Below are 18,954 nucleotides of genomic sequence, written 5' to 3' on the forward strand. Positions count from 1 at the left end.
CCAACGCGCAAAGGACCATAAATCTTTCGCAAAACTTTTTTCTCACGAAAACTCGCAACGACGTCTGGACTAATCGGTTGTTGTCATCGTCCAAGCCTCTGCACCATATAGCAGGAACGGGAATTATGACGTCTTGCATAGCGTTTTTGGTTTTTGTTCGTCGAGAGAGGACTTTACTTTTCAAAAGTTGGCCTACTCCAGTCCGAAAGTAGCACCTGTTTGGCAAGAGTAATCCTGCGTTGGATTTCAAGGCTGACAGTTTGTTGGTGGGTTGTTAAACGCTGGCTTCCTAAAATAGACGAAATGATCTTACAACTTCAAAGTTATGACTGTCAAAAACCAAGTTTTTGTTTTTGTCAACAGGGGGACGTGGGGTCCAAGTCCTGCGAGTGCGACGACTGTTTGTTTTGATGACAGGAGATATTTCGTCTTGGCCTCGTTCACTGACAGACCCATTTGCGTTGTTTTCTTTCCTTGTTTCAGTCTGGAGAAAGCAGAACTAAAACGGCTGCGGGGTATAGGCCCCCCCCCCCCCGATTGATATCAATATCAATCGGCGTACGCCAGTCAGCTGTACAATCTTATATAAAGATTGTAACCTGCTCGATTTCAGTTTCGCCAGCTCGAATAATTTTCTCCAAGAGCAGCAGATTTAAGAAGTCGCACGATAGGGATGTCGCCTTGTCTGAAACCTCGTTTGGTATCGAACGTTCGGAGAGGTCCTTCCCGATTTTGACGGAGCTTTTGGTGGTTTTGCTCAACGTTCAGCTTTACATAGCCGTACTTAGTTTTGCGGGGTATACCAAATTCAGACATCGCGGCACTAAAGGCAGCTTTTTTCCCTTTTCGTGCTGTCGAAAGCAGCTATTGAAATCGAACGAATAGGTGGTTGAGTGGTCGATTCATCTTTCCACACGTCTTTTCGAAGTTTTGGCTCATTGTGAATATTTGCTCAGTTGGTTGATTTTCTAAGCCTAAAAGCCGGCACTGTGAATTTAAGGTCCAATCAGTTTGTTGACGGTGGGCTTTTAATCTTTCACAACAATACGACTCGATAAGAACCTTATTATGCAATGTTGAGGAGGCTAATCCCACGGTAGTTGGCCGCATGATTGTGGGGTCTCCTTTTTTATGGATTGGTGCAGAGGCATCACTTAGATTTCCAATCGTTTGGGCATGCTTTCGTCCGACCATATTTTACAAAGAAGCTGATGCATGCTCCTTATCAGCTCTTCGCCGCCGTATTTGAATAGCTCTCGGCCGGCAATCCGTCGGCCCACTGCCGCCTTGTTGTTCTTCAGGCGGGCAATTGCTGATTCGAACTTCTTCATGGCCGGGTAATGGAACGTCTGCTCCATTCGTCATCGATTGGGGTATCGGGTTCGCCTTCTCCTGGTGTTACTGTGTTCACTGCTCATTCAGCAGGCTGGAAGAAGTGTTCCCTCCATAATCTAAGGTATGCTCTGGGCATCGGTAACTAGATCACCTTTGGGGGTTTTACAAGGAGTATGCTCCGGTCTTGAAACCTTCTGTAAGCCGCCGCATTTTTTTTCATAGAATTTTCGACCATTACCCCTGTCGCCAGCTTATCAAGCTGTTTGTACTCACGCATTTTCACGGACTCTTTCTTCTTCTGTCTGCAAATGCGTCTCGCTTCCCTCTTTCAACTCTCGATATCTATCCCATACCGCACGTGTTGTGGTCGATCGTAAACGTTGCGGAGGTAGGCAGCCTGTTTTCCTCTCCGCTGCGACACGGCACTCCTCGTCGTACCACTTGCTTCTTTTGCACTTTCCGAAAACCGGAATGGTTTCGATTGCAGCTGTACGTAAGGAGTTTTGAAATGCCGTCCCACAAAGTTCCTTATACGAGTTGTTGGACGAGTGCTCTCAGAGAGGCAGGAGTGCAAGCCGAGTAGAAAATCTTTCGGCTGTCTGATTGTGATTGCAGCTTATCGAAGTCGAACCTTCCTTGTGTTTGTTGGCGTGCGTTTGTTGGGGGGGGGGGGGAGGGGCACTGCACAGAGGCAGGGTGCGAATTTTGGCTGCATCAATTATAGTGGGTCCGAGTCGATGTGAGGCCCTCGGAGGCGCACGGCACATCTAAAACACTGGAGTTCGGGTTGTATATACAATAATAAAAATGAAGACCGTTCAATGGAAAGAAGGAATATACATTTAGTAAAATCATCAAACAAAAACAGTTTGTTTCGCTCTACTTAAGTACGATAAGGTTTTAGCTGATAATTTATATAAAAATTTTGTTAAAAATGTTCATTTATTCGAGAATATTTTTCTTTAAAATATATGAAGAGAAAGCGGATAAAATTAATACATTATTCATCTAAGATTGGTTTAAATCTATCTATCCTTGAGCACAACAGCATATAAACATGAATTCCCCCAGATATATAGTAAAATGATTTAAACTCTCCCGCTATAGCTCTATTATCTCTTTGCAAATTAGGTACTAAAGATCTTAAGATTATTTCTCTAGGCTGATCACGCAGAACCGATTATCAAGTCAATGACACTGCAGATGTACCAATATCGCACAGAATAACCAAAATTTACACCTCACGAAATAATCGAGAAATTGGGTCGATATATGTCCTCTGAGAACCCGAAGTGTTGCCAAGAGATACAAGAGAGTTTAATATTTGGAGGATGACAAATAACTTACTTAGTGTAGGCCACTAGAACTTCGCTGTGGGGACTCAGAGTACCGTAAAGTTAAGAGGGGAGAGAGAGAGAAAAGATAACTACAAACTACTAGCCTGAGCCAAGCAAAACTATCATGGGGAGGGTAGAAGCTCAAAAGGTTCAAATAATCAATCAATCCACATTTAGCCAAAGATAAAGTTAGTATACTGATTAGATAAATAAATAAAGATTGCACCGGTCTATTGTGCCCTCACCTAAGTCACAACGATTCACCTAGCACCAGCAAATTGATAAATTCCAATATGGATGGATCCAGGACACCTACAGACTGCTGTGCAGTCAATTTGCAGGTGTACTGGAGTTTTAGACTCCAAAACAACAAGTAGCCTGATTTTATCCTTTGGGGGGTTCATTACATATTTAAACCTTTTAAGGTTATAATCACCCATTAGCAACTTAGCTTGGCGCATGCCTAGGAGTTGTTACAAATACATCTCCCTACCCACTGCTTTAATCTTGCGGAGCAGCTATTTTATGGCATGGGGACCAACCGTATTGAAAGGTTCGGGTTCTACCATGTTGGTGGATGCTACGAAGCGAGCAAGCTCATCAGCCAGTTTAGTCCTGGCTAAACCGATCCGATCTGATAGACTGTTCAGTCGTTCTATACACTCCTGCACCATCAGCGATTTGAACCCGTATGCAGAGATTGCTTTGAGTGCCGCTGGACTATCTCTTAGTATAACGATATGTTCATTCCGATAGTTGCGTTGGAGGTTTATCTCTACGCACCGACTTATAGCAAGAACCTCTGCTTGGAATATATTCGAAAAGCTACCCATAGGTATGGAGAGTTTGGTGTGTGGTCCTGTGACCGCTGCGCCAATTCCCTCCGACTTTTCGAGGCGTCGGTGTACCACTTGATTGTATTATCCCTAAGCAGAGGCTCGAGAGCATAATCGTTCCATTCAGTCTTACTCCTAATGAGCCATAAACCAAGAGAAAAAAGAGAAAGAAATGGCTTTCTTTGAAGTTATTATTTATTAGGTATCACCATTTACCAAATATTTTTTATTATTGTGAAAGAAAAATATTCAAATATTTCGAATTCATTTATTCTCCGAGGTCCAGTTTAAAATGTCTCGAGATAAGACCTAATATAAGTTTAATATAATATTTAAAACTTTTCTTTTAGATATTTTTCAAACCTTTTGATTAATACTAACTTATTCCACTTTCAGACCCTGTCGTCTACTTTCCCATGTCTGCAGTAAAACTAAATCTGCCATTTAACGAAAAGTCACAGAGTATATTTTCCAAAATACCGATTGGACGCTTTCAAATATTACCCGTTGGTAAGGACAATGAGTACCGAACTGAAGAATATCTCTACACTTTGGATAACAACGAACTGTTGCATGTGAACGGCAGCACCGGAGAGGTCTTCATGAAGAACGATTATCAAACCACACAGAAGAAGACGAAAATGATCTTAACCGCCATACCGCGGAATGAGCACAATGCGGCGCTAGATAAAATACCGCAAATGACACTAGAAGTGACGCCACAGCCGGAAGCTGAGTATTGCGCGAATTTGGAGAATGTATGCTTTTGGGATGCAGCGCAGTACACAATAGTGGAAGACGCCACTGCTGAGGAGTCGAAGCACATGAGCGCCTTCGAACCTTTACGTGTGGGTACATTAAATCCACGTGCCACACGCTATCTCTGCCCCACGATGGATGTGAAATACACGCTAACGAGTGGTGATAAATATTTCACATTAAAAAATAATGAAATCTATACTAAAGTACCGTTGGATTATGAGTACTTCAATACAACTGAAATGAAAAATTTCGCAGTGAGCGTCGCTTGCACGATTAAAATGAGCGACGATAAAACGTTGGTGTTCAATAGGACGCTGCATGTGGCGCTTTTGGATCGCAATGACAACGGACCGGAGTTACAAAATGAGGGCGTCTACAATTTCTTGTTGGATAATCCACATTTCAAACAGGTTAGTTTTGTGGTAACTACGCACAATTTACTAGCCGTAAGGTGGCAAGTGGGGCGTTGGAGTTCGACGTAAACTTATCGATTGTTTTCGTTTTGCCTTATCGCACAATGCTCGCTGGTTTCGCCGTAAAAATATTTTTTTTTTTTTCGTATTATTTTTGGCGTAAGTTTGGCTGTTATTATTATTACTTTTATTTTTTCGTCTGCCAGCGGGTCTGACGTCTTTCGTGCATTTTCCAACGCTATTGGCTTTTATTGCATGATACCGGCAAACTTTTTGTGGTAAACTAATTCGCATCACGCAACCGGTATTCGTCTTGTCGGGTTATGCACAGACCATTGCACATATACGTAGATATACATAGCGTATTCATTATGACCGTCTGCTATTCGTCTGGCTTGGTTGATTGTCTTCCTTGTAATGCGCCTTCTTTCATTTGTCTTAACTGTCTGCTAGTTTGGTTGGGGTGGCGGTAACTAAATTTGTAAATTGCCTGTAATTTCCGGCATTTTTTGGTTTAAAGCAAATGTTACAGCAATCCGTTGCGGAAATACACGGCCAGCATTGATTTAATTTTAGTTTCATTAGTGAGATTAAAGTTAGATCCGGACATAAAAAATCAATTTCTGAATTAAAGACTATGCAAAGCTCAGATACTTAGATTGATAAACGAGGAAGGCACGGCGACATTAGGTCTATGGTGCCTTCTGCTAAATCACAAAGACTCACCTAGCCCCAGCGTATTGATAAAGTGAAATATACTGCTCGGTGATAGCGAAGGGATGTGATCCCTAAGCTTAGGCGTCAACATGAAACCAGAGCTTTGTTTGAAAGTGAATATAGAAATGCCGTCCATTTTAGTTATTAGCCAAAGAGAAGTACGGACCCGTTCGGTTTTGAAGAGTAGACTATTTTTTTAACGTTATGTTTTTTAGTAAACGTTGTTGTTGTAACATCATGAAAGACTCTCCCAAAGTTTTTGAGATATCTTTCTAAGCTGACCGGGGTTTGCTCCAACAGACTTGGATCAAATATGGAACATTTTAGTAGTGATGGCAGAAAGTAAAGTAGTACGACTAAACATTTCGAAAAGATTACCCCCCTAATTGAAAGATACCAATTCTCCTGTAGTTTCGGATGCCGTAATCGAAACATGGGTACGAAATGAAATACGGACCATATTACTAAAGAGTTACGAAGATAGTCAGGTCCTTCTCCATCTGGTCTTTCTAACGGAGTAGAGGTCCTCTGCTTCACTCGGCGGGTACTGCGTTGAATACTCTTAGAGCCGGAGTGTTTTCATCCGCTGAACTATGTCAATGTCGTCGTATATCTCGAACAGCTCATTGTTCCATCGACTGCGGTATTCGCCGTTAACAATGCGTAAAGGACCATAAATCCTCCGCAGAACCTTTCTCTAAAAAACTGGTAACGCCGACTTATCAGGTGTTGTCATCGTCCATGATTTACACCATGTAGCAGGTCGGGGATGATGAGTGACTTCTAGAGTTTGGTCTTTGTTCGCCAAGGGAGGACTTTACTTTTCAATTGCATACTCAGTCCAAAGTAGCACCTCTTGACAAGAGGCTGACGTTGTTGTTGGTGTTAAAACTGGTTCCAAGATAGACGAAATTATCTACGACTTGGAAGTTATGACTGTCAACAGTGACGTCAGAGTCAAGTCGAGAGTGCTACGGAGAAATGGTATTACTAGACGTCAGCTTACACAGCCGGGGATACCAAATTCTCTTTTCACGGGTCTTTCCCACTGTTTTGGTCATCATGAATATCTGGTTAGTTGCGATGTTGAGGAGACTTATCCTACGGTAGTTGGCGCAGATTGTGTGGTCTGCCTTTTTGTAGATTGGGCAGAGCATACTTAAATTCCAATCGTCGGGCATGTTTTCATCCGATCATATTCTACAAAGAAGCTTATGGATGTTCCAGTTCTTCAATCACTTTTTTTTTCCTGCTGTATTTGAATAGCTCGGCCTGCAATCCATCGGCCCGCCGCTTTGTTGTTATTTAGACGGGTAATTTCTATTTGATCCTTTTCATTTTCGGGCAAAGAAACGTCCGTTCCATCGTCATCGATTGCGGAATCGAGTTCACCATCTCCTGGTGTTAAGCTTTCACTGCCATTCAGCAGGTTGGAGAAGTTTTTTCTTCATAATTAGTTAGGAAACACGGACCATTATTACTAAAGAATTACAAAGTTAGGACTCTATAGAACTTAACCGATATACATATAACCGACTTAATATATCTTATACCGCACATATGGAAATAACTGAATATTGACAACGGGTTCTACAACTATTAGACCAATTTCGATCTAACGCTAAGAACTTGACCAAACCTCGTATATATTTTCTCAAAATCACAGTAATTTCGAGGAACGTAAAAATGTTCTAAACCTTCTAAATAACCAATGGGAGCAACAGTATTAAATAATCCTTTGTTTAACAGAGGCATCATAAGGTCACCGATCTTAACAGAAAAACTCACATAATTTGGACCCCGACTACCATATAAAAGATCAACCTACCCAGAGTTTAACTCGACATATCCTACACAAGTTATACACCAGAAGAGTCTTTAATGAACCCATCACATGTCTCTTAAATGAATATATATTTGTTTCTATTGTTCAGAACAGTGGAAGTAGACATTTACTGCGACTTTATGAAATTACCTCTAAAATTCATTTCTAAAGTTCACCCATTTCTCTTTTCAGGGCGATACAATTGGCAATAAGATTATCTTCACGGATAGAGATTCGCTCAGAGCGAACGCGTATTTAACTTATCATATTTTCAATGACACCAGCGAATTGGTGCGTCCCGATTGCACCGCCTACGAAGCTGATCATACCGGCAAAATAAAGTCCATCTTCAGTTGTCGTAAGTACTGAAGTAACGACCTTAAATTCAATTACAACTATCTTTCTTTATTTTTTTTAGAGATTCTATTTGCGCGCAACGGCATTTTGAGCCAGACATCATATTGCTTCAGTTTGGTTGCAAGCGATCACACCGTCAATGCTAATACTATAAAAACAGTAAGTCTTCAGTGGATTTATTTAGTCAAGAAAAAAGTAAATATTATATTTGTTTATATTGTTGCAGGCAAAAGCGAACATATGCCTAAGCTCCGACCCAAGTAAGATACACGAGGCTGATCGACCGCGTGTTTTGGAGTTGCGCCAACAACGTGGCATGAGCCGACGTCTAACCAACGTAGCTGATTCGATATTGGAAAACGATAATAAAGGCTTCTTAGCACCAAGCATTTTGAGCACCTATCCAAAGGATGTTTTTCTACATCGTACAGCTATGTCTTATAGTCGTGTGGCACAGCCAGAGAACTATCAGAGTTTAATGGAAATGTCAGAGGTGCGCTTCACGATCGCCGAGGATCGTAGTGGCGCTTTCGGCATAACGACGTCGGCGGGCATCATTTATGTGAAAGATACAGCGGCTTTGGAGAAATCACTGGAAACGGTTTACTTGTGAGTATTATTATGTACTGTTAAAGGTTTTGAGGTAATGTCAGATAATACTGGGGCTTTGTAGGGCACCTGGGTTCAGTTAGCTATCAATTAGATATTGAGAACAGGGACGGAAAACATTTTTTAAAAGCATTGGAATCCTTCATAATGTTAAGGAAAGTTACACCCTTTTCAACAACTTAGATCTGTCATATCTCCTGTACTACTTCCAAGATCCCCCAAACCAGTATTCAAGAGACTGGTTTCTCTTGGAAATTGTGGTCTTAGAAATTAAAGTCTAATTTCGAGTTTTTTCAATTAAAAGTTGGTCTTTCATATCTCCTGTACTACTTCCAAGACCCTCGAACCAGTGTGCTCTTAAAAATTAAAGTCTAATTTCGAGTTTTTTCTCAAGTAAAAGTTGGCGGTAGGCTCTAATTCAGGCATCCTACATCTCAAGAACACAAGAATTGGCGACTGGCTGAAAACTAAGATTTTCTTCAAATATTTGACTTATTGTAGACTTAAGACTCAGTAAACTAAAGTAGCTCCACATGACCTGAAAATTTGAACATGGAAGAACTGAATAACCTTTTCTTGGAGACAAAAAATATTCAGCCGCAGAGTGGGAAGAGTATTTGATAATATTAAATGGTTCTAACTACCTACCAATAACTATAAAAACTAATTAGGATAATATTTCCTTCACAGCCTCAACATCACTTGGCACGACAGCTATCAACGTTCGTTCGTCGTCAATGTGCATCTCGTCGACGGCCAGGCCAACAATGCCACCTGCGAGCATAAGATCAAATCGCGCAGTCAAACTTGCGCACAAATTAAATACCAAAAACAATGTACGAAATTTTGCGGACTCGGCACAAGTGGCGGCGCGTGTGTGTGGCGCGGTTCCAACGCGGGTTTCTTCGGACGCAATTATGCTTCCTGCGTGCCCGATGCTACGTACTGTACGGATAATGTTTGCGATCCATTGGAAGAACTGAATGCATTCATTTGTCCACAAGACTGCGTGGGAGCTGGCAAAATTATGGGTCCACACACATCCAATCCAAATAAACGCGGCATCTACTCGGCTTCCGGCACCTGCACCTGCGAGGACAATGGCAAGTGTATGTGTGCGCCACTCGACGACGAAGAGCCGCGTCCGAAGCGCAAACGGAAGAATGACACAAAGTCGTTGGATGTCAATAAATTGACGAAGTTCGGTGGTACGGATATCACACAGTCAGCACAAAATAATCTGAATAATGGTGTCATTGAACATGATGCTATGAGCATACATGTGGCCGGCTTTACTTGCGGCCGATCATGCATACTACTGGCCATCACATGTCCAATTCTACTGATCGTATTGTTGATCTGTTTAATTGCAACACAACGCAATCTTATAAGACGTACTCGTGGTAAAGAGGCGCTGTCGCAAAAATCATCAGCGAACGGTGATTGTGATGTACGTAACGGCGACGTGCCATTAATGCAGTTGGAGAGCGGTTTGGCTAAATTCGATACGGTCGACTCAAAATGGGAGTTCGATCGTGCAAAGCTTCAGCTCGATGTGGTGCTCGGTGAGGGTGAGTTCGGCAAAGTGATGAAAGCTTATGCATCCAATATTGCCGATATACCCGGTGTAACGACGGTGGCCGTTAAGATGTTGAAGAGTGGCGCCAATTCGGTCGAGTATATGGCTTTGCTATCGGAATTTCAATTGCTACAGGAGGTCTCACATCCGAATGTGATTAAGTTGCTCGGCGCATGCACAAAAGGCGATGCACCAATGATTATTATTGAGTATGCGAAATATGGTTCATTGCGCAGTTATTTACGTTTGAGTCGGAAGATCGAATGTTCGGGTGTTGATTTCACGGACGGTGTGGAGCCGATAACTGTGAAGAATATTTTATCATTTGCATGGCAGATATGCAAGGGTATGGCGTACTTGACGGAGATAAAGGTAAGAAATGTAATCATTTTGAAAGGGCAAATCAACGACTAGTCAGTAAACAGATGACTGTAAATTACATTGGAACCTCAATATGGTAAAAACGGCCAGGCCAGGTTTAGGTTAAGTTAGATTTATGTATGTCTAGATGCATTCGTCAAAAGTTAGCTTAACAACTACTCAAGGTCTAAAGTAAAAGAAGTGACTGCCAATAATTTCGCAAGATTCAAGCGAAGCTGAAGAGAGAATCTGGCTCCATTCCCACCACATTTGGGTCTAAGTAACCGGAGCGGACCCGGATTTTTATCCGGCCAGGAACTGTCAACTCGACAACATTCCCCGAAATTACTACAGGAATGTTTCCTGCCACTACAACAACAACAACGAGATGATCTGGAGAAAAGCCTTGGAGCAAAGTCTCAGCTTTTCTCTTTCTTAGGATGCCATTAAGGGCTTCGTTTTTGCTGGATATTACAAACTCTTAGGAAATAATTATTGTGATATATTTTGGAAGTGTATGAATAACCTTTCCCCTTGTTTTCTTTACTTCCAGCTAGTACATCGTGATTTAGCGGCGCGCAATGTCTTACTGGCCGACGGCAAAATCTGCAAGGTATCAGATTTCGGCTTGACACGTGATGTCTATGAGGACGATGCGTATTTGAAGCGTTCACGTGACCGGGTGCCCGTGAAGGTAAATTATAACACGTGCACATAAAAACTATGACTAACTAATAAAACATGTACTTTTTTCTTACAGTGGATGGCGCCCGAATCATTGGCCGACCATGTCTACACCACCAAATCCGATGTGTGGGCTTTTGGTGTGCTTTGCTGGGAGTTAATTACGCTAGGCGCATCACCATATCCCGGCATACCGCCACAGAATCTCTATCATTTATTGAAAACCGGCTATCGCATGGAGAAACCCGAAAATTGTTCGGAAGAAATGTGAGTACAAACAACAGACTTAATAAAAAATAAATTAATAAGAAATTTATATTGAATAAATATGCCTTCCCTCCCATCCACAGCTACTCCATTGTGCGTACATGTTGGATCGACGATCCGAACGCACGTCCATCCTTCAAGTATCTCGCTTCGCAATTCGAAAAGTTACTCGGCAATAATGCCAAATTTATCGAAATGGAGTCGAGCGCCATTTCAAATCCCATGTATTGCATAGATGAGGCCAAACTAATTGGCGCATCGCAACCGGACTTAACTGCATGCCTCGAACAACAGCTGGGTGAGCCCGACCCGTTGGATCATCTCTGGCAATCACCGAAAATTTGCTATGATACACAAGAATGTCCGAGCAGTCGGGAATTCTCTACAAATTTCAGCATGGAATTTCAACAGACACCACCACCGCCCGGCTATGATGTGCCACGTCCACTTATCGAGACGGCTACCACGGAGCAAACGTTACGTTATGAAAATGATTTGCGTTTTCCATTAAATATACGTAAGTCCGTATGTAACGGCAGTATTACGTCGAATAGTCAAAATGGCAGCAAAGCTGGTGGTGGTTATGGTGTTGGTGCCGAAGCAGATGGCAGCGACGGCGTGGCGGCACATTATTCGATGCCAGTGAAACGTGGACGCTCCTATGTGGATATGACCAACAAGACATTCATACCCGATAACTTGGATGGTGATGAATTTGAGAAACATCTTTCGAAAACAATCTCATTTCGATTTTCTAGTCAACTGAATTTGAAGGAGCAAGATTTAGGCGCTGTTTAGGGTTGTATGAGATAACCATATATAAGGCTGGCTGGTTGCATAGGCAATTTTTATTTATAAAGTTGTTTACTTATAGTATTTTATAATGTATTTGTATATGTGTATGTAAAGTAAATTGTTGATTAGTTTTAGTTCATGAATTTATAAAATTAGTTAAATTATTTGTGTTTAAGGAATTTTGAGGTTAGTGGAGAGGCTAATTTTTATATGAAATCTCGATGTATAAATGTTTGTAAGTGTGTGTGTGTGTATCTATAACGCATTTGAATTAAGTTTGGCTGGATTAATTGCCAAAAATCTACTCTGGTAGTAAAATTTAAAGATTTTTTATTTTAAGTTTTGGCATTTACGTTTTAAAAGAATTAATCGTGATTAATTACAATAAAAAAATAATCGTAATTATTATTTTTTCAATTTTTTAAAGTAAAGCTTCATTTTAAATTAATAAAATTTCAAGATTTTTTTAAAGAAATTAATTAATTAAATTTTTTAATTAATTTTATTTTAATTAATTAATTAAAATAAAAAAAATTAATCGTAATTATATTTTTCATAAATTTTTTACCTTAAACTTCATGTTAAATTTCAACTTTTTGGGTAAATTTCTCAAAATTATTGTAAAGTATTGCAAAAATAAATTTTTATTTTCCAAAATTTGTCATTAAAATTTATAATTAAATATTTCTGTGTGATGAATTATTTACTATAAATCGTGAATTATAAATATAATTACATACAAACATCTACTAAACTAAACTTATTAAACATTCCTAATGTTGAGCACACGAAAAAAATTATAACGGGACTTTAGGCAAAAACGAAAGTTCGAAGTCTGACAAGCCACGATTTACATGTCCTAACTTATTAATTAAGCTTTCCTATTGTACCTACATTTAAAATAAAAGTTATATAAGATAAAATAAAACTATGAAAATTCAAATAAAAGCTAAAAATTGTTTACATAGTTAGGTTATGTTCGACTAAGATACAACTCGAATGTACATACATAGGCAAAGAAAGGAGGACGGGGGTCAAAAATAGATAACAGTAACTAATATATTGTATATTTTTTTACAAATTTGATATATTGATCCACAGCTGAACAAAAGAGGAATGTGGGGTGAGTGAACCGAACATAAGCACTTGCGAGAAATTATGTATATCAAATCTTACTGAGAAATAGGATAATCAAGACTGACAACTACTTCAGCGAATTAAATTGAAAAAAAAATTAGCAATAAAACCCACAAATATGAAAATTAAAAAAAAATAATATTTCACACCAGAGCTTTAATTTTAAATTCAACAGCTGACTGATCACCGGGCCCTTAAGTCGTACAAAAAAAAAAAAAAAATGAAATAACATGTCTAATTAATGTTCCCTTTTCAATAATTATTTTTTAAATTTTATTTGTCAATAATTATAACTATTTATTAATTTTTTTTAACTTTTAATTAATTTCTTCTCTTGTAAATTAATTTTATGCCCTTTCCCCAATTCTTGCAATTCCAATTCAACATAAACACCCTGTGCTGGTGATATCTCTCCAAATATTTTTTATTTTTTTTTATTTCAACCCCCAATTAGACAGCTGTTAGCAAAGCATGTATTGAAAAGTTCTTTTCGTATTTGGCTGATACCAGAAGCACGGTAGAGGAGGAGTAAAGAAAGTATCAGCTGATGTTATGTAAACAAAGGCACAGCTGAGAGGTGCCACTGTAGAAAACGCCAAGTGTAGTCCGGGGTTGAGTTTTCTATTTGAATCCAAGATGGCCGACTTTTAACCGGAAAATGGTTGCATTGTGTTATTTTCTATAATTTATGTAAAAGTTGTCCCAAAAATATTGGTTATATGTAAAAGTTTAATATATTTTTCAAAAGAAAATCGTTTTATTTTAATATATATTCTTAAAGATGAGAACAATATGAGCAAATACATGAAAAATTAAGTTTTTTATTTATGCCTCTTTTTAACTGTGGTAAGTCAATAAATGTTCACCACAGAAAAATGTTACGAAGAAATAAGCAACCATGCCGAATAGTGGGGTCTAGATTATGCTCATTCACAGCCATATTTACATTTTTGCCATCGTAACGAAGGTTTTTGCAAAGACAATTTGTTTTAGTTTATTTCATGGTTAAATCCTTTGCGATGGTTTATTTAGTTATTTTAATCTATAAAAAGTGTTTACAATTTTTCATGGGACGATAAACATCAGATCGGCTGCGATTTTATTCCAATAAAAGTACGAAATAAACCAAACATGGCCACGTTAATATTGCTGCGTAATGGGTCTGGTGCTGTTTACAATTTTATGATTTAAGAGATAGTCAAATGTAGTTATCAAATTAGTTGGCCGTGAATTCGAGACAAAATTTTAAATTCAATGGCGTTCTCGTGTAAGAGATCGCATTGCTAGGTAAGCTAAAATTAAACTTTATATCAAAAGATTTACCATGTATTTTTTAAATTCTTTATAGAATCAGCAAAGGAAGCTGGTGTAGAACGCTAGTCCCAAACCAATGAGCTTTGTGCTTGAGGGTGGAAGCAACTTTTTGAAGAGCAAATACTACGGTGAGCACATTCCGATGTTGCATAACCTATTGTAAATTGCGCTTAGAATCCCGGTACTGCTGGTCAGGTTTATCAGGCTGTTGGGTAGGTTTTGAGCAAAATTGAATTTACATACTTTCTAATAGCTAACACACCCACCTTGCAGGCCAAAGCGTTACCATTTTGAGCCGAATTAAGTGACTGGTTTCATCGTGTTATGCGCAAAGATGAAAAATGGGGGGGATACCGTCATTGAGACATGTGTTGTGATCCTACCATCTTATTGAAAGCCAAGTTCACGAATGTATTACCGATGTCGTTCCCTCCAACATACCGTGGTTGAAGAAATTTTGGTGTACAATCAATGGAAGAGCAAGTACCATGAGAATTATGACCATATCGTGCTGCGCAATATTATGATGCCGAATTGGGGAGTGGGGGGAACCAGCTCCACCAAAACCGATAGAACATCGGGATGAAACTACGCAAATAATAAACAACACTCATCAAATGAAAGTTGGCAGCGTTGGTGACTTAGCAGCAATTTGAAAAAGAAACATTTGCATCTACGCGAATTACAATTCGTCTTTACATCTAGTGATTATGGTCGATTATGAATGGTTGTGGAAGTTGATATTTAAACATTAAAAAACAAATAAATGTAATTTGGCTAATAATGAGCCGCTATTAAAAGTTAAGGAATTTGAGTTGTATTTTTAATTGGGCCAAACAAGTTATTATCGATTTGAAGAACTTCAAACGGAATATATTTCGAACAATCATTATTTTTTTAAATACTATGGCGGTATCGCTACTGAGCATGGCAAAATAGTGTTGCGTGAGCTAATTTCAACTACTTTTTACTACTATATAGATATTGCAAATTCAAAAAATAATTTCTTTAAGAATCCTTTTTATTTCAAAACTTAGCTTAGAACTAAAAAAATAGTGTGGGTAAATCTGTTGGGATTAATCAAACACTCCCATTTGGGAATGGAGTAGGATTCCTGATCGCCGGCGTATAGCTAAATTCTGACATTTAAAACGTGTACGTAGTTTGTGATTACAAAAATTTTATAATTAAAATATAGAAAACATGGCTATTATAATTTATCTCTTGATTTATCTTACAATAAAAAATGTGTTTTAACTGTTCAGAACAAATTGTTATGGTACGTAATATAAAATTTTTCACAATAGTTATCTCTTATGGTCCACTTATTATCAAATATAATTTTCCATTTTGTCCATGAATAAGTTAACTAAAAACGCTTCAAAATATATAGCATATTTATCTATGTATATCATGAAGGTATAATTAATTTTTTTGATAACAGCTATAAACTTTATTCTATAACAAAAATTGAAAATAGTGAAATGAACAAATGAAGTACTATAAATTTATAATTTAATATTATAGCATTTTCGCTTTCTGCAACCCGTTTTTAACCTCTCGCCACCCTTATTCACCAGAGGTGGCCACGATGTTGTTGTTGTAAAAGTACACTTGAGGGGTAGCTTAAGTACTGTGAATGGCTCTTTTTCTATGGTGAATGGGACTTTCCCTACTCCTCTATATCATGACCAGGAGGGGCAACCAACAATAGACAACAACATAATAAGTCTAATTAAAAGTAGTTAAAATGACTATTTTTACGCGTATTATCGTCTCAAATTTGCCTAAACGCATTGGTGCACTTAAGACGTTACAGCAGGCAAGTAAAACTGTGTAAATTACTACAAAATAAAGATGCCAAAAATCCAACACTAGGTTATGTAATTTTCGTGTTTTAAATTTTTTATTTTATTTTCTTTTCAATGAAAACCTACAGTGTGGCTATTGTACACATCTAAAATATGCTGAACACAAACCGATTGAGAGAATACGTAATATTGGTATTTCGGCACACATAGACAGCGGTAAAACTACGCTTACCGAACGTATACTCTTTTATACCGGTCGCATTGCACAGATGCATGAGGTACGCGGTAAGGACAATGTCGGTGCTACTATGGATTCGATGGAGTTGGAACGTCAGCGTGGTATAACTATACAGTCGGCAGCCACTTATACGATTTGGAAGGATTACAACATTAACATTATTGACACACCTGGTCACGTGGATTTCACAGTGGAAGTGGAACGTGCGCTGCGTGTTTTGGATGGTGCTGTGCTGGTGCTATGCGCTGTAGGTGGTGTGCAGAGTCAAACACTAACTGTGAATAGGCAAATGAAACGTTACAATGTACCATGCTTGGCCTTCATCAACAAATTGGATCGCACGGGTGCTAATCCTTATCGTGTGCTTTCGCATATGCGTTCAAAAATGAATCATAATGCAGCTTTCATACAATTGCCAATCGGCGTGGAGAGCAATTGCAAGGGTATCGTCGATTTAGTAACTGAGAAAGCGATTTATTTCGAAGGCAACCACGGTATGGAGTTGCGTTATGATGAGATACCGAAAGATATGCGGGCAGAGTCAGTCGATCGTCGTCAAGAGCTTATCGAACATCTCTCGAATGTAGACGATAAATTAGGTGAACTATTTCTGGAGGAAAAAACACCAACTGAGGCCGATATAAAGGTGGGTAGTGTGGAATTATTTAATGTTTGGAAGTGTTTGAACACAATTTTTTCTTTTGTAGAGCGCTATACGACGTACGTGCATTAAACGTACTTTCACGCCTGTTATGGTGGGCACTGCATTGAAAAATAAAGGTGTACAACCTCTATTAGATGGTGTGCTCGATTATCTGCCGAACCCTGGCGAAGTAGAAAATGTTGCTTTCATTGAAAAAGAGGGCGAAGAACCCGAAAAGGTCGTACTCAATCCTGCACGTGACGGCAAAGATCCTTTCATTAGTTTGGCTTTTAAATTGGAAGCTGGCCGTTTCGGTCAGCTCACGTATTTGCGTTGCTACCAAGGCAAACTACAAAAGGGCGATAACATCTTTAATGCACGTACCAATAAGAAAGTGCGTGTAGCACGTTTGGTGCGCTTACACTCGAATAATATGGAAGATGTGAACGAAGTTTATGCTGGCGACATTTTTGCGCTGTTTGGTGTCGACTGCGCCTCTGGTGACACATTTACCACCGATCCTAAAGGTAACATTTCAATGGAGTCTATCTTTGTGCCAGAACCTGTTGTGTCTATGGCTATCAAACCGAATAATGCTAAGGACCGTGACAATTTCGCTAAAGCTGTGGCGCGTTTCACTAAAGAGGATCCTACATTCCACTTCTTCTATGACCCAGATGTAAAAGAAACACTCGTATCAGGCATGGGTATGTTAATGCAGTTTTTCTGACAAAAGCTACAATATTAATATGCATTTCGTTTGTCAGGTGAATTACATTTAGAAATTTACGCGCAGCGTATGGAACGTGAATATGGTTGTCCCGTAACGCTAGGTAAGCCAAAGGTAGCTTTCCGTGAAACACTTGTTAGCGCCTGCGAATTCGACTATTTACACAAAAAACAATCTGGCGGTTCAGGTCAGTATGCGCGTATTATCGGTATTATGGAACCATTGCCGGCTGATCAAAATACCGTACTTGAATTTGTTGATGAAACAATGGGTACAAATGTACCCAAACAATTTGTGCCTGGTGTTGAGAAGGGTTTCCGTGAAATGGCTGAACGTGGTATGCTCTCGGGACACAAGTTGTCCGGCATACGTTTCCGCCTACAGGATGGTGGCCATCATATTGTGGATTCTAGTGAATTGGCCTTCATGTTGGCAGCACATGGTGCTGTAAAAGATGTTTTCCAAAGTGGCTCATGGCAAATTTTAGAACCCATAATGATGGTGGAAGTAACGGCACCAGAGGAATTCCAAGGTGCGGTCATGGGACAATTGAGCAAACGTCACGGTATTATTACGGGCACTGACGGAGCTGAGGGTTGGTTTACCGTGTACGCCGAAGTACCACTGAACGACATGTTTGGTTATGCGGGCGAATTGCGGTAAGGCATTAATGAATTTAATTCAAGTCGTCTTTTTTTATAAATATTGTACTTTTTTATTTACTTTACAGTTCCAGCACACAAGGCAAAGGCGAGTTCACCATGGAATACTCTCGTTATTCTCCTTGTCTACCAGATGTTCAAGAACAAATTGTACGCCAATATCAAGAATCACAAGGTTTAGGTCAAGAAAAGAAGAAAAAGAAAAACTAATAGGTGCACTGATGTAGAATTAATAATATTAAGAACTATTTTTGGATAACTGAAAATGTGTCAAGAACACAGTTTGAACGTTCAATGTCCAATTAATATATTTGTTTAAATCATTATTTTAAAGTATGTAGACGAAATGTTAATTTTTATACAACTGTGATACAGATAATAAAAGGTGACACAATTAGCCACATACAAGGGGCTAAAAACCACTAAAACTCTTTTGTTATTATTATGATGTGAAGTAAACTTGGAGAAGAGATGTTGCGACACTATCGTAAGATTTTAGTCGTTCTCTTTAAAAGAATGTTACTAAATTTTTTAATTGGCATA

The 18,954-nt window shown here is 39.1% G+C and overlaps 2 protein-coding genes across 12 annotated transcripts in view; both read left to right on the forward strand.

The window, feature by feature from the left end:
- LOC105234141 (proto-oncogene tyrosine-protein kinase receptor Ret) overlaps positions 1-12,331 on the forward strand; it is a 59,324-nt gene extending 46,993 nt beyond the window's left edge. Inside the window, exons 3-10 of one of the 11 annotated variants that reach the window (XM_049446601.1) lie at positions 3,905-4,680; positions 7,418-7,583; positions 7,644-7,741; positions 7,809-8,191; positions 8,882-10,142; positions 10,684-10,824; positions 10,891-11,081; positions 11,165-12,331. In XM_049446601.1, the coding sequence (XP_049302558.1) occupies positions 3,905-4,680; positions 7,418-7,583; positions 7,644-7,741; positions 7,809-8,191; positions 8,882-10,142; positions 10,684-10,824; positions 10,891-11,081; positions 11,165-11,879 (3,731 nt within the window). In that variant the 3' untranslated portion in view covers positions 11,880-12,331. The remainder of the gene's footprint in view (positions 1-3,904; positions 4,681-7,417; positions 7,584-7,643; positions 7,742-7,808; positions 8,192-8,881; positions 10,143-10,683; positions 10,825-10,890; positions 11,082-11,164) is intronic. The other 10 variants (XM_049446611.1, XM_049446604.1, XM_049446606.1 and 7 more) reach the window with 10 other exon arrangements.
- A 3,663-nt stretch (positions 12,332-15,994) lies between these two features.
- On the forward strand, positions 15,995-18,839 carry LOC105234128 (elongation factor G, mitochondrial). The gene is made up of 5 exons (XM_011216401.3): positions 15,995-16,149; positions 16,267-17,022; positions 17,084-17,726; positions 17,787-18,408; positions 18,480-18,839. Exons 1-5 carry the CDS (start codon positions 16,078-16,080, stop codon positions 18,619-18,621), a joined length of 2,235 nt encoding a protein of 744 aa, XP_011214703.1. The 5' UTR covers positions 15,995-16,077; the 3' UTR covers positions 18,622-18,839.
- Positions 18,840-18,954: the final 115 nt, after the last annotated feature.

The sequence above is a fragment of the Bactrocera dorsalis genome, chromosome 1 (assembly GCF_023373825.1).
Source record: "Bactrocera dorsalis isolate Fly_Bdor chromosome 1, ASM2337382v1, whole genome shotgun sequence".
Taxonomy (NCBI): Eukaryota; Metazoa; Arthropoda; class Insecta; order Diptera; family Tephritidae; genus Bactrocera; species Bactrocera dorsalis.

What these genes read in the sequence shown, in the direction of transcription:
- LOC105234128 (XM_011216401.3), top strand. Translation starts at nt 16,078, where the DNA reads ATGACTATTTTTACGCGTATTATCGTCTCAAATTTGCCTAAACGCATT. An exon ending in CAACTGAGGCCGATATAAAG is followed by an intron (nt 17,023 to 17,083) that starts GTGGGTAGTGTG and finishes TTTCTTTTGTAG; the next exon opens with AGCGCTATACGACGTACGTG. An exon ending in AACACTCGTATCAGGCATGG is followed by an intron (nt 17,727 to 17,786) that starts GTATGTTAATGC and finishes TTCGTTTGTCAG; the next exon opens with GTGAATTACATTTAGAAATT.